This window comes from Lathamus discolor, chromosome 5, assembly GCF_037157495.1.
Source record: "Lathamus discolor isolate bLatDis1 chromosome 5, bLatDis1.hap1, whole genome shotgun sequence".
Classification (NCBI taxonomy): domain Eukaryota; kingdom Metazoa; phylum Chordata; class Aves; order Psittaciformes; family Psittacidae; genus Lathamus; species Lathamus discolor.
In genome coordinates this window covers 77,637,873-77,653,638 of record NC_088888.1, presented here as the reverse complement: position 1 = coordinate 77,653,638, position 15,766 = coordinate 77,637,873, and the positions used below count along the sequence as shown (strand labels likewise).

Sequence of the window (15,766 nt, the reverse complement as noted above, 5' to 3'; positions counted from 1 at the left end):
CAATCTCTCCAATTGGTTTTCCCCACAGTGCCAAACAACATGATGCATATGTAACACAATGTGTTGTTTCATTTCTTTCCTGAAAGTTACCAAGTGCCCCAGAGTTTGAGGGTAGAATTCCTTACAAGTTCTGCCAACAAGGTTCAAGCTGTTACCAACTTCAAGCAGTTTCCACGCATGATGAGGGGAGAGAAGATTTGACTTACAGTTGTTTAAATATCTGCCAACATGCAAGGTATCATTCTTACTTTACAAAGTGCAGCAAAGACATAACTGAACCTGTACTGGAATACTTCTCAGTGTGCTTTTTCAGAGCTAGATCACTTTAACAGTATCAGTTTATCTGATCTGGCTTACTGAAAAAAGAGCAAACAACCAATTTAACACAATACAAGGAATGATACAGATTTACAAGTTAGATGTCCATATCCCATGGCAAATAGCAAGAAGCAGCCCTTTGATTAGTGGGGTAAGCTACCTTGAATTTATAGTATGGTAAGAGTATTCATACCAGCCATTACTTTGGAGTAGCAGGTGTGCTAGCTTGCTTTGTATTTATTTGCTCCTTTAGCCATTCCAAAGTTACCCAGTCAAACAGTGTTTTGGCTTGGTTAAGGGTAGTGGCATTTGTCAAGAAGGAAGGGCAGATAACTATCCCTCTTCCCCATGCCACACTACATAAATAGAGACTTATACGAATGCAAAAAGCATCAGTGCAAACGCTGGAAGAATCGCAAGATGGAGTAGGTAGGAGACTTAATGGTCATAAGCACTACAATTCAGCAGAGGCATTTTTTCCCAATCCTATATTCTGCCATAAAATCCACAGTAGTGGTGATTATGAATTACTTCCCAGCTGAATCAACTCCAGCATTAGGAATTATTTCTGAATACAACAGAGTATATCCAAACTTTTTTTTCTGGGACCTGGTTTTTGTGTTTAGGCAGAGGTTGTATAGAGACAAGAGACAAACCTGAGACAGATGATGTGACCTGTTTGCATATCGTAAACAGACAAATGGATAATCAAGATGCAAAAACTATTAAAACATGTCACACATTGTACACCTACAGCCCCATGTACTTTTTTCCTGCAACAATGGTGTCACTTGATGGATGCAAGTTTGTCACTATGAATGTGTTTTTCACTAGAGCTGGAAAGAATGCATTTAGACAGCAACAACACAGCTCTTGGAGTGAGGAGCAAGGAACGCTGGAGTTCAGGATACGTTCACCAATTCCACCCCTGCCTCATGCTCATTACATGCTGAGCAGCTAGAGACACATCTCTCAGAAAACATTATTTACAAGAATAACTCTTTCCCTATTTTCTTCACAAAGGGAACAGTAAGAAGTCCATTAATGTATCATGCAAGATGGAAAGCCATCTGAAAGACTTCTACTTATTTTAGCAGTTTTGACTAAAAAATGATTAGCAGAATTACATTGCCAATTAGGTTGAAAAGAGCTGAGAATATTTTGGGAATAGTTTCAGAAGCCCACCTCTGACATTCACATTAAAATGGTGGCCTGACTACTAGCAATACCTTGTCTGCAAAAATCTAAACAAATACACTCTTGATGAGTATCAAGCAGTAGTAGCATTTTCAACATCTTGTTTGCTGTTATTTAGGACCTTTTAACCAGATTCTCTCTCCCAAGTGACTGTCTTGTAGTTAGCATAACTACACACAAACACAGCACTTCTAAAAAAATATTACATATTGCTGTTTTCTCTCCACCACAATATTATCATACCATTTTCAGTATCGGTCAGCACCACAGGTTTCAGCAGGTCACAGACAACGGGCAGCAGGTCTACTTTCACTGCTTGCTTCAAACGATGTATTGGTTCAAATTTGTACATTCTTAAAATGTTTTCTTCACTTAGCTATCCTAAAAGTACCACTACAAAATTAAAGTTTATATTGAAAAGAGTTCATGATGACTTGACCAATACCGCCAAAAATCCCTTTTACCCCCACAGGAAGCCATATTTTCTCCTGAATTAGTGTTAACTGATATTTATATGAGAAGACTCCGTATTTCAGAAACCAGTTATTTAATGCTCAATATTCCTTTCAGCAGATGAAGAGGTAGGTATATTTCCACACAAGAAAAAAAAAAAATGAAATAAACACAACCAAAAAAAAAAACCCCCAAAAAACAAACAAAAAAGAAAACCAAAACAAAAACAACAAACCAAACTGTAACAGACACTCAAAAAATCAAGTAATGTCTGAAAAGTCAAACACTGTTCTGACAGCACATAAAACATAACGTGTCTGAAGATACTCTTGAAGGAGGACAAGAAAAGTTGCACGTTCTGGTTAGATAATACGTAATAATTTGAAATTTAATACGTCATGATTTGAAATTTAATAATTTTCTGGAAAGAAAACACAAGTATCCAAATGCTACTTCCTTCCCCTCCCTTCCCCAAAGAAATGTGGGTGCCAACAAAACTGCCTGTATCAACGGTAGTATTAACTTCTGGACTGCTAAACATGGAATCAACTGCAATTCTTCCTTACATTCACCAGCACCAGCAGTCTACAAGTTTACAGAGACCATATGCATGGTAATGACATGATTACAATAGAAATTCAACTTTAGTGTTGTTCTTAAAGCAATCTTCATAAATAATGAAAATATCTGTGTTCTAGCTCTTCAGTAACCTAAGGTTAATTGGTACAGATAGTGTTTTTCTTTCGTTTATAAGCCAAACTGGAGGTTCCTCACTGCCAACAACGGTTAAGGCCTGGATCAAGTTATTCTCCTTTTGCTTTTCCCTTTTTCTGCTTTTTTCCATTTTCCACCACTGCATTATTTTCTGGTTTGCTTACTCCATTCGCAACAGCACCATTTGCTATTTTGCCATTCTTTACGGGCTCCTTGGGCATCTTATATGTCCGATAGTAGAAGTTACCAAACAGGAAAATGAAGGTGACAGCATAGAAAATTACACCCCAGTGCATCCACTTAGGGAAAGGACAATCAATATAAATAGACAAGGCTGTGTGGCCAATAGTCACATGGAACTGCACCTAGAAGACAGAAAATACAGAATCAGAAAGGTTTATCTATATTTTGTAGGTCTGACTGTACCAGTACATACTGATGCATTAAGTTATGAACACTGCTAAACTGGCTGTCACATCATGCACACATACATATGCTTGACCAGGTACATCAAATTTATTGTAGTAACTGGCACCAGTTTTCAATAATAGGAAAATGAGAAGACATTAAGAGATCTGGATTTTGTCTACCTTTTGAACAATTGTTTTGCAATTCAGTTGAAACAATCAGTAGTGTAACATTAGACTTCACTTGTACAACTGTATGCTGCATATTTTTTGAGAAATTAAATAAATAATTCCATCTCCTGGAAGTATTCTAACTTGAGCTGTATCAGAGAGCAACAAACTTTTGGAATAAGCAGCATCTGTTCCAAAGTTCTGCAACTGGAAGTCCATTCAGAGGCAATACCTTCTAACATAATGGGAAAAGTTTTACTTACCAATTGCAATATGGTCAAGTATCGTTTCCACCACAGGTATTTTTGAAATTTAGGGCCACAGGCAGCTAATCCATAATACATGTACATAATGACATGAATAAATGCATTCATCTGAGCTCCGAAGAAAGCTGTCCAGAAACAGAAGGGAAGATTGCAACATAATTTTGGGGAAAGAAAAAAAGGTTGTCTTTTCTTGTATTATCGATGTGATAGTAAAAGTTATAAAGCACAGGACACGCTAGGATTTCATCTTTGAAATATTCAGTAGTATAGTATAGACCAGACTGCCAACATGTGCTGAGACAAACAGCTGTTCATGCAATTAGTGTATCACATCTTTCCTGGAACTACTTATACAAAAGCTTTTGATAAGATTTTGTTGAACAGATGTAAATCATACGGATTCCATATTAATTATTGTAGCATAGCTGAATTGTTTTGCTAGAGGATTATTAAAAGCTGTATTTGACAATGTAAAGTATAAAGTATCAGGTTCTGAACTTTAATCTTTTAAACTAAATGCACAAGGTCCACTTCTCAGCCAGAAGCCAAGAAACTAGTGGAAGTCTGATTACATAGGCCAAAAACCCCACAAACAAACAAACAAAAAACCCCACAAACCACACAAAGCAGAACTTCAGTTGTGGTTCTAAGACATTTAAGGGCATTGCCAAGTGAGCTTGGCTGAAGTGTTCATCTTTGGTTTCCTTATTTATGACTTAAAATATCCAGCATCTTTAAATACATAAATGTGTAACTTTTCCCAGAATTATCCACGCTGGAAATGAAGATCACAGCTCTTATTCGCATTAAGATCTCTTTACTCTGTCCAGATTAGCAGCCATTTAACAGAAAAAAATTATATCTTGTTAAATTATTCTTATACTGCCAGGCTCAAAAAGGCTCTACCATATAAGATTAGGGCAATACAGACAATAGCTGCTGACATCAGACAGCTCAGATGCCCACGTGGTCTAGCCCCAGATAGTTATAATAGGGTCTAGTTTATAATAGATCTGTCTAAGTAAGCAACATGTAAACAACTAGAACACAGAAGAACATAGATCTATCCACATTTGTGCAGCAGCGCTATACAAATTCAGAAGAGCAACAGTTGCTTTCCCTTTTGCAGGGGCTAGAAACTAAGAGGTAGTGTAAGAACAACAAAACTTGAAATATATTTGGAAACAGTTGCAACTGTTGTATTGAAAGCTGATGATATTTAGCATGAAATTTCTGAAAAAGCAACAAGGGAGAGAGACAGAGGGAATTTCTAAGTAAGACTACAAGTAAGCATCCAGTCTCCAATAAACATTTTATGGGTGTAGTAGTCAATAAAGATCATTAAATATCTGGCTGAGGACCTGCATCCTGCAGATTACTTGGGAAAAATTCAAAGATGGACACAGATGCTCATTTTAAATATTTCTTCTTTTGCATATAAGCAACCACTCAGTACAATTTAGCTATAGTAAATGAAAACATAACCCCCCCATGCAGTAAGTATTAGTATGTTTTGGAGGAAAAAAAAAAAAAGACTACACCCAAAACCAAGCAAACCCCAAAATATTAGTTTGGTGTGATGTTCATTACATGTTATTTTCCGTGTCTTAAGCCTACGAAGTACATTACAAACATCGGCCCAGGTATTTTTCCTGAACTCTCAGCTCTTTAGAGCTTGTAATTTGAGGGGACAAGGCAAAACAACTGGAACAAGGGTACAATGCAGGCACAGAAGGATGTGACAAATATAATGCAATAAGATTCTCCAATGGCTGCTTTAGAAAGGAAGCAAGGAAATGAGAAAAGGTTGATAATTATAGACTTGTGTCATTATGTTTTAGAAGTTGACAGATTGATTGGTTCACCTTCAAGGGAAGGTTTCAGAATTTTACACATGCCTCTTTATAAGAAAGCCAGCAAACCCCGAACTCATATACAATGCCAAAATAACATCTCCATTAACTTCATTATATTTGTACACAGATTGTGGCCCAAAATTAGATTTTGCAGTTCTCTGTATCTGCAAATCTCAAGTTAGACAAGACACGTTCATCCTTCTGTTTCACACAGAACAAGGATAATTCAGAAGACAAGAACTTCAGGCTTGCAATTGATGCCTGTGAGGAAAAAAAAGCAAACCAAAAAACCAGAACAAAACAAAATACTGCATTTCATTAGATTATTGCTCTGTTATCTTTCCCTCCCCACATTTCTCACAGAGGAAGACTACCCACTGAAGCCACTGCACTGCTTTAGTAGTATTTAATCGGTTTTGTATATTATAACGTTAAGTCTATAAGAACTTAGTAATTCAACCCTGTGTCCAGTCAAAAGGGTATGGGAGAAGGGAACTCACCTTGTCCACCTGCAACCCACTTAATACCAATCCACCACAAGGTGAACATGGTAAAATGGTGATAGACATGAAGAAAACTAATTTGGTTAAATTTCTTCCTCAGGATGAAGAATACTGTATCCAAATATTCGATTCCTTTAGAGACATAGTACCACCATAAAGCAGCAGCTATCTGCAATGAGAAAAAGACAACACAGAAGTTTTAGTGATTTCAAGCTGAATGGAATAAAGTTCTCTCACCTATCAACTGCAAGAGAAGGATACCTCTTCCTTCCCCAAATCCTGGTAAAGGTTGAGGTGGAGTCAACAAACATCTGACAGTATGAGAACAACAAAACCAATACTCCATTCACCTGGTCTGGACATGGAAGTATTATGCTGAACCTACTGCTCACAAATCACAACCGTAAAAAAGAGCTAACATAACTAAAAACTTTGCCATCTCTGAACAGTTTACCAGTTAAATAGAGAACCTGTGCCTTAACTGTCTATCCTAAGCTTTGCAGGTAAAGACTACCACAGAGCTTTCCCTACTAATGAGGCCACACTTTGATGTGGTCAGAACAAAGAAGCAGAAACATTAAGGTAAAACAAAGTTGCAAAGGTTGAAACCTTGTATGAAATTCTTTCCACACCACAGGCATGTGGGTGAGAAGATACCAAATCACTTACAAGCTAGGTATGGTATAGATTTCGCTTCCCTTAGAGCAATATTCCCCCTCAGCTGCTTCTGACATGCTCAGTAATCCCCTCTGGAAAGCAACATTTCCCAGTGGCTCTGTGCCACCTGGGGAGTAGGACAACTGAGACCATACACACAAGCTGCAGAGATAGAACGCATCTACCCAACAGGGTAATGCTACACACCCAAAATTCTTTTCCTAATCCACCCATCACAGTGAATCTTGCCCAAGATGCAACATCAACATGCTTCCTGCTGAAATCAGGATATTGTTGTACCAGGTAAAGCCCAGAAGCTCCACATAGCAATTTGTTAATACTATGATATGGGGGTATGGTGATGGTAGGGACTCCCTTCCAGATCCCATAGCATAACAAGTAGTCTAGTTCCTGGCATAATAAGTCATCTAGCTTGTTATACAAGGGTGGGACCAGAACATATCCCACATGACTCATACAGAGAATGAAAGAGAAAAAAGGACAAGGACAGCAGGCAATGTCACAACACACTTATTTGAAAGAAGTTTACCTGGTCTTTCAGGACTCGTCTGATGGAAAAATCAGACTTCCTTACCTTAACATGGTGTGAAATAACTCTGCCACCCCCTCAGTCCCCAGGGGAGACAGTAGCTTCCCTTCTCAAATACATACATACTGTTAGGCAAGTGAGAGAAAGGGGAATCGACAGAACAAGCAGGATAAGAGTAATGCTACAGCCCTGCATGGTGTTTTCCTCCACCTTTCCAAACCAGTGAGGAATGAATGCATTTCATCTCAGAATAAGTTTGTCACAGCCATATCCGAACTGGTGAATGTTTTAAGATAGATTACAGCAGAAGCAAAAAAGCAGCATGTGAGCAGAAGAACACCGCAGATCTGCATTGCAGACTCTGCAGTTTCCCAAAGGGACTGCATAACTTACTGTTGCCAAACTGCAGAGTTTTACGTATCCATTAATGAACACTCTTCTCACTCTCTGGATATAATTCACCCTACTTCAGGTTTCAGGGAGAAGAGGCAGATTTTGACATTTTTTTATATAAAGATACTAATTATGTGTCAAAATTGGAGAGAGGCTTAATGAGAGAAAAGTGACTCCCACAGATCTTGGAGTTCCCAAGACACAGGCAATCTGCAAAGACCATATATATAATGTTGCTCAATATCCAATGCAGTTCTGCTTCTGGGACAGGTAGTCAGGTATTTAATAACACCCATATCAAGACTATGTCTCACACCCATGGGTTGGCATAACAGCCCAGCATCTTTTACAGATCGCTGCTAAAGCTGCATCTCTTAAATTAAGATAACCATCTTTTCTTCTCATGAGTTAACAATAAACACTTTGGACTGTATCCATTAAACAAGAAGCCAGTACTACAGTACCAAAGCTCTTTGGAGGTCCTTCCTTCTGAGAAACTTTTAAAGAAACAATAGGTCATTTACAAGAAAACTTTCATAAAATCTCTTATAAAGCTGATGTGCATTTTGTTACAGTGGAACAATGAGCCAAATAGCCAATAAGCAAATAGCCAATTTACTGTACAACATATAGCAAAAATGTAAGTGGAGAAAAATCCAACAAAATCACATATGTTTTATGCCCAAGCTGCCACAGGTTCACTATATCACAGAATCATAGAATTGTTAGGGTTGGAAAGGACCTTAAGATCATCTAGTTACAACTCCCTGCCACGTGCAGGGATGCTTCACCCTAGACCATGTCACCCAAGGCTCTGTCCAACCTGGCCTTGAACACTGCCAGGGGTTTACCACTTCAACCTGTTCCAGTGCCTCACCACCCTCACAGTAAAGAACTTCTTTCTTACTTCTGACCTGAACTTCCCCTGTTTAAGTTTGAACTCATTAGTCCTCATATCGCTACAGTATGTTCCTGGACAAGTAATTTCATACATTTCCTCCTCTTTTGAATTCTACCTGCTTTTCGCAGAATGCAATTACAGCCCATGGATTAAAATCAGTTGAACTTTTGATTAAAATGCTTCCCATCACTTAAAAATAGTCTACATCTCTTTGCAGGATTATATCAATTGATTTTTGTGTTCCTGTACATTTTTTTGCCTGACAGCTCTTTTGCTTTCTTCCTATAATCTAGTGTTACTGTCATTTATTCTCAAACTTGATAGGTTTTGTGCACTGATGATCTATTTCAGTATTCCCAATGACTTATGCAGATGTTTTGATCATTAGCTAATAGACACTTAAAAAAATGAAACAGATGTTAGGTCATTTGCTTGAGGTCATGCATGCAATCACTGGCAGACAGCAGAAATAAAACAGGAAAAACCACCAATATGTAAAATCTGTCAGGAGCAGATGTTACTATTAAACTTCTGCAAAGCATCAAAAGTTAGGACCTAACCTGTAGCCCTTCTTTGGACACAGCATGAAAGAAAAAGATTTAGCTTAAAAGAAAGTACACATTGAAAGGCATATTCCTGAAATGAATAATGCTAGTCACAACCACACCTATTCTGGCAATTTTCATAGCCACCAATCTAAGTCTGTTAAAACACCAGATGACACAGAAAGATTACATTACAGCCTAGGATTCAGGGGGTCAATAAGAGGTCCAATTCCACGACCTCTCCCTGCTGCAGCGTTTTTGAACAGAGGTTTGTTTTAAGATGGGCCTCCATTCTTGCATCCTCCTTCCTCATTTCAGGTTGGAAGGGGTTTGAGGGGACGGGTACTACTTAGGAGCTAACTGTTACATGAAAACTAAGTGGCTTTTAAAAAGAACTCTTTTCCATGTTTCAGTTAAAAATTTTGCTTACAGGATCATGAAGTCTACTTTGTTAAGTGAAGTTCTCTTTTCACAGGAATAAATTATTATTTATTCCATAAAAAAGGAACTACTCATGCCCTAGACAAATACAAACAATTCAGATTACAATTACAATACAGAAGGCAAGCATAGCTCAGCTTTATGATTGCAATCAGCACACTTAAAAGCAGGAACTAATTCATACAGTTCCAGATTCCTAATTCTTAGTTCTCCAGAAACACTAGATGAACCTTGACCTGGGAAACAAGGACACACAAACATGAGCAGAGGGAAAAAGTTACTACTCACAGGCGCTAACATGCTTTAAGTTAGACAGAGTCAGAAAATTGTTCACTCCAAATACTGGAATTTCCAAAGGAGTATTACAAAGCATTTTAAAATTGCTTTTGCAGATTTATATTACAAAAATTATGGTAAAGGAATCTTGAGCAGGTTTGGGTGTTTTTTTCAGTCCTACAGTACCAAAGCTCAAGAACGTATCTCCTAAACACAGGGCATGATACACTGTAACACATACCAGAAATGTATCCCAGACTCTTTAGTCAGACAAGGTACAAGGCTGTGTTTTCTAGTTGAAACTTATTTCCCTAACTTGGGAATTCATTCCAAAGAACTACCAGGGTAGATGGGTATATATATACCCATCTATATATATGATATAGTATGTATATGATATAGGTTGCTGCAGTTGCTGCAACATCTTGCGAGAATTCAATTTTCCCTGCTTCCTCAATTCTCTCAGATGCAAACTGAACATGTTACAACTTAAAACTTTATAAACACAGTTTATGCAGATCCACAAGTTTGCAAAAAACTGAAAAAAGTCAGGAAGTCTGAAGGGTAGACATTGCTGGAACAACCTTTCTTTTCTGGACATACCACATGCAATAAATACATTGTGCGGGTCATTTTTACTTTATTTCATTGTATAATAGTGCCTTGTCATAACGAACAAAACAGGAGATAATTATTTTGAGCAGGTCTGAACCCTCCACAGCATCCCACAAACAAGTGCACCTAAAAGTGAGTCTGTGAAACAGAATTTTCACATATTAAATGTTATTACATCTTATGCTTCACTAAGATAAAAATTCCTTCAATATACGCCACACCAGTCCTCAGTGTCATCCAGCTGACTACAACATTTTATTTTGTTCATCTGTTGAAAAAAAGAATCCTCTTGAGGGTTACACTTGGATAGATTTTGTTTTTAAACAAAATTATTAACAGAAGTATTCTAATGACAGAAATAGTGAGTGAACAGTATTGGTGAAGGTGAAAGACAGCTGACTAACACAAGGCAAAAAAATCTAGACATAGTTTTTCTGCAATATCAGACATTATATATAATGTGTAAGAATCGAATCTATTCTTCTCACTACCACCCCTGCCACATGCATAAGTTTTAAGTAATACTACCCATGAACACCATTTTGAAATGTGCTATAAATATTAAATGTATTTAGACTATAAGACACTTTCATTGCATTTTCAAGAACATGTTCTAATCTGTAGGTGAAACTTGCAAGAAAAGCTGAGAGATTCTCAAGTGTCAGCTCTGTCAAAAGACAAGGTTTAGTACATGAGCTAATCAACAGTGCTGTGGAGATTATCAAGCATCTGCACTTTGATTTTAATTTGAATGCTTTCCAAAAGCCACACATTTGAAATCCAAGCTTCTACAATGAAACATACTGATAATACACTTGCCAGAAGCCAGCAAAACCTCAGGAAGCCAAACATGGGTAAAGGAGACAAAAAGTTGCCTCAACAGTACGAGTGAAGTGCAACCACAGTACACGCTGACAAATCTTACTTGCTTTGATCAGGCTAGAACACCACACCTTTACTGTGGTTAGCCTGGTATTGTAAACTTCAACATGGTCTAGGAACCAAGGTATGTATACGAAGTTTATCCTGGATTGTGCAACTGCAGATGAAGCCAAGGATGGTATCTTTAAGACCATCCTTGCTTCTAGCAGTCAGATGAAAGTTAATGCAGATACACTCAATGCACTTTGCTGATACCTGCTATGTGCAATGTAGTCATACCTGAGGTGGCCTGTGAGAATATAATGAGATACAGTCATGGGCTGACAGCAGAACTCCAGAAGGACTATTTTCAGACAAGATTTAAACCATCACATAGTACTATACATTACACACATTCATATAGAAATACAAAAAAGATATACTCACCCTAACTTCATAAACATTATCTGAATAATCCACAGTCTGGCAGACATAGCTGTATCCTCGAGCTCTTGACGACAAAAACAGCTGAAAATATTAAAGTCATACATGAGAGGAAAGATGCTACATAAAACATTCATGACAATTACCAGCAAATTTCTTGCTACATCAAACTTACCTGAACAGAAAATATGCTTCTCGATCCTGAGAATACTACTGAAGTTCTAACAACCTGTTTTTAGACAGTGTCTATTTTTTTCTTGTAAATTAAAAAGAAAGTACTCACTTTTCCCTGCATGTTACCTGCTCAGAGCCCTGTACAAATTTGTAAGAATTCCGGTATGACCTTAAGCTATTCAAACCCGAGTATTCTTTCTGATAGCTCTAGCTTCACAGACATAAAATATCTTAATATTTTCACTATGAATGACAGAACCACTATTCCTGTGATGGATCCGAGACAAGTGTCTCCAAGAGACAAGGATTAGATAATTTGGATTTACCATATATATATATATATATATATATATATATATTTACTATTCAGAGCATACCAGTCAAAACCCAGAAAAAACCCTAAGTCTGAACAGCCAGTGCTGAGCACCCATAAAATATATTGAGAGAAACTGAATGAAGAAAAGGTTCCGATTTTGTGCCAACAGAAATGGCCTAAAGCACATGAAGTGCTCCTGTAGGGCCACTCCAAATAAAGTGCATTGCAATAACCTGAACAGGAGAAGATAAGCTTGACATTTGAGCAAGGTCCCATTGGAAAGAAGAGCACTTGCCTAGAACTGTACAAGTAATACTTCTAATCTTGACATTCACAAATGTTATGATCCAAGATTGTTTAAAGACACGTAAGCCCACCCTGTCATTCTTGAATGTTTCTGTTAAAGATAGAAGTGGAGCAGACATAACCTGTAAATTGTGAGCTGTGAAAGTAAAAAAGGGTAATAAAAAAAAAATTCTTCAAAATAAACATGGGTCAGCACTGACTATTCTTACCGCTAACCTGACTTCCTTCTTATTTAGATTGAACTTGAGTTTACTTCAGTATCTCATCTCGTAAACAGCAGTAGAGGTGTAGTAGGGAACCTTTTCTTAATTCAGATGCAGAAACAAGTGTTATCCAGATAAAACCAACATACAAAACTTTGGGAAACTCTGGATTTTGTTGTATGTCTGTTAAATTACAGCAGTGAAAGAATGGTCCAAAGAAAGACACTGAACTACTTCTGCATCATTTGAGCCCACCTGCAAACTGCTGTAACACTACTACCTTCCAGTGTGGTCAGACACAGGCACATGTGTAGGATCAGAGGAGAGCAGGAAACAGTTCAGTTCACATTGTTACAGAAACTAACCAATCTCTACTGTTAACTACTGGGTAATTTGACCAAGGTTCTTTTGGCAAAAGGCAGCAAATTGACTTCACTAGACTGCCTCAAAGTAAAACAAGAAATTCAAGATTTGTGTGGCAAAATAGGGACTGCACATCTGGAACTTCTGCATGTTCTAAGCAGGATTTGCTTCTAATTTTAATCTGAATTTGAGTCCAACATACGGGAGTCTTGGACTACACAACCTAGCAGTGTTTTATGGGCTTTTTAAACATAAATTATTACAGACGAACAATACAGCTTACCTTCAGGATACTTATTCGAATAACACTTAAAGGCATTTCACATTCAAATTCTCTTCGCAGCAATAGCTGGAAACTTTACAGTCATTCACAAAATACAAACTGCATATCATTTAACTCATGTGAATTACAACAGTGGCACAATGGTATTGTAAACCTCATGTCGACTGAAGCAGAAGATGCCTGGTTAAAGGGAACAGTTGAAACTCAAACACCTTCCTCCTATCAATCTCTAAGATCAGGAAAAGACATTTCCTATAAGTGTTGTATCCATAGCCTTAACATCCATGTAACAACCACCTACCATTTTAAATAGCAGGAAACTAGAACCTGTCTGTGTCTAAAATTAAAAGCTTTCAGCCTATCAGCAGCAAACACCTATTTGCAGTCCCATTCATTTTTATGTTAATTCGGCAATTTGGAAATGCTGTACAAAGTCAAGTGTTACACTATAATCTACAAAGGTTTGAAAATTAACTGATCTTAAGTCTGGTATAATTCAGCTTCTGGATAAAACAAACCAAATTAAAAGAGTTTGTGAAAAGCACAGGCATGGCAAAAACTGCAGAGTTCATTTCAGAGGAGTTTCAGTCTTAACCTGTGAAGATGATTGGATTTCATCCATTCCCACAACTCTCCTTGGGTGTCAGCATTAGATTCTGTTGTTCCTGTAGTATTTTATTACTTAGTTGAGTAGTGCAAGGAAACAATTTAGACAAAATGATGACTGAGGTGGGATGGCTAATATTTTACTGATCCATGTCTTTAAAAAAGGCTGAAAACAGTTAATTATTTTATTATAGAAGCTCTCTGGAAAGGTCACTATGCAGATCATCATACTCTGTCATGCTTTCCTGGCAAACGTATAGAACAGACCAGCCAGAAAGAAAGAGCTCTGCAATGCTGTAATTTTAACTGCTCCATTCGTTTACTTCTGGAACCAGATTTTCAAATTTATGATCTGAGGTCTTTCAGGAAGAAGAATCACAATCCACACAAGCAAAGTCACAGCAGCATATACTACTCCTTAGCATCAGCTATATTTTGCGGACCTATCCTTGAATAATGATTACTGAACTGTTAAGTAAGCCCATTTAGCTACTGCTAAAGAGCTGACCCACTGCACTGTTACTAGTAATTTCCTCTGTACAGAAAACTTAAATTCCAATGTTGCTGCATTTTTCCTTTGTTATTAAAACAGAGTGTTACAAAACAAATTAGAAGACTGGATTATTTTACTTTTAAAGATCTACTTCATTTTTATCCTTATTCTAAAACATAACTTATAGATGAGAGACTACTTTTCCTCACTACAACGAATGCCTGATTTTCTAAGATTTATCAGCACACTGAAGGCATCAATAAACAGCTCAATTTCTAACAAGATACATTCTGACACCCTTTAGGATTATTAAAAAGTTGAAAAAAAAAAACCCAAACCAGTTGCAAGCATTAAACCTCTACGGGTTTTAGTTAATCTGTCCAGTATTTACACTAACATAAACCTAAAAAGATCTTGGAATAGCTAGTACACAAATTTTCTCTATAGACTCATTTAGCGCATTTATTCTCAAACACATGTACCTAGCTACAGAAGTACCCACATTAAAGGCAAACTCAGCTTTATAGAAATCTGTGCAAAACATTCCCTGTCAATAATCATAAATATGTAAGATTATTTTCATATTGCAATCTGTAGACACCCTCAGACTTAAATAGGAATTCCCTCCTGTGAAAGGGTATACACACCTCTTTGAAAATGAAGAAGTTGAGTAGAACCATTCCAAAGTTGTAAACAACCAACAGGAAACGTAACTGGAAGGGCTCTCTTGTCTTCATCCATTTGGGGCCCAGCCAGACAGTGAGGAGATAAATAGTGCTTATAGTCAGTGTTGGAAACGGAGACTGCATCAAGGGCCAATCATCGACACGTTTGTCTGGGGGGGTGAAGCAAATAGAAGGAGTCAACAAGGGCTGAACAAAATATATTTCACCACCATTTTATGCATTGCATTTGTCAAGTATTATTCTCTCCTGGAATAGCTGCATGAGACAGTAGAAAAACAACACATCCATTCTTTCCAGGAAGGTTAAAGAAAATATTTTTTAAAAAACCCAAACAAACAACAAACCAAAATGCAACACTATATCACATTAGCTTACACAGAGGTTCATAATGTCATGCAAATTCTGTTGCCCAGTTCTACAGTCCAAAACAACAAAGCAAACAGAATCACATGACCGCAATTACAACTCAACCCACTAATTCCCTAAAATCTGATTTTGTTTATGATGAACAGTGACCGCAGCGGTAATGCAACCAAATATTCAGCACCACTGCAAATGAAAGATACGCAAATTTGGCAAACCTGATATAATTAATATCTTTTATTAGTTTAAAATTTGGCACTAGAAAGCCTTCTATTAATTTTATACAGACTGTATGATGCTAACCAAGCACCTTAGCTATATGATGTAGGTCAGCCTTATGTTTCAGACAGAATACTAACAACGTTACTGGAACACAACTAAGAGTTTAAAGGGATGGTTCTAGTT

General features: G+C 37.4%; 1 protein-coding gene across 2 annotated transcripts in view; it reads right to left on the bottom strand.

The window, feature by feature from the left end:
* Positions 1-2,330: 2,330 nt before the first annotated feature.
* ELOVL4 (ELOVL fatty acid elongase 4) overlaps positions 2,331-15,766 on the bottom strand; it is a 29,652-nt gene continuing 16,216 nt past the window's right edge. For both annotated transcript variants that reach the window (XM_065681382.1, XM_065681381.1), the window contains 5 exons: positions 14,960-15,147; positions 11,572-11,652; positions 5,883-6,054; positions 3,524-3,651; positions 2,331-3,047 (listed from right to left, as the gene is read on the bottom strand). In XM_065681382.1, the coding sequence (XP_065537454.1) occupies positions 2,772-3,047; positions 3,524-3,651; positions 5,883-6,054; positions 11,572-11,652; positions 14,960-15,147 (845 nt within the window). In that variant the 3' untranslated portion in view covers positions 2,331-2,771. The remainder of the gene's footprint in view (positions 3,048-3,523; positions 3,652-5,882; positions 6,055-11,571; positions 11,653-14,959; positions 15,148-15,766) is intronic.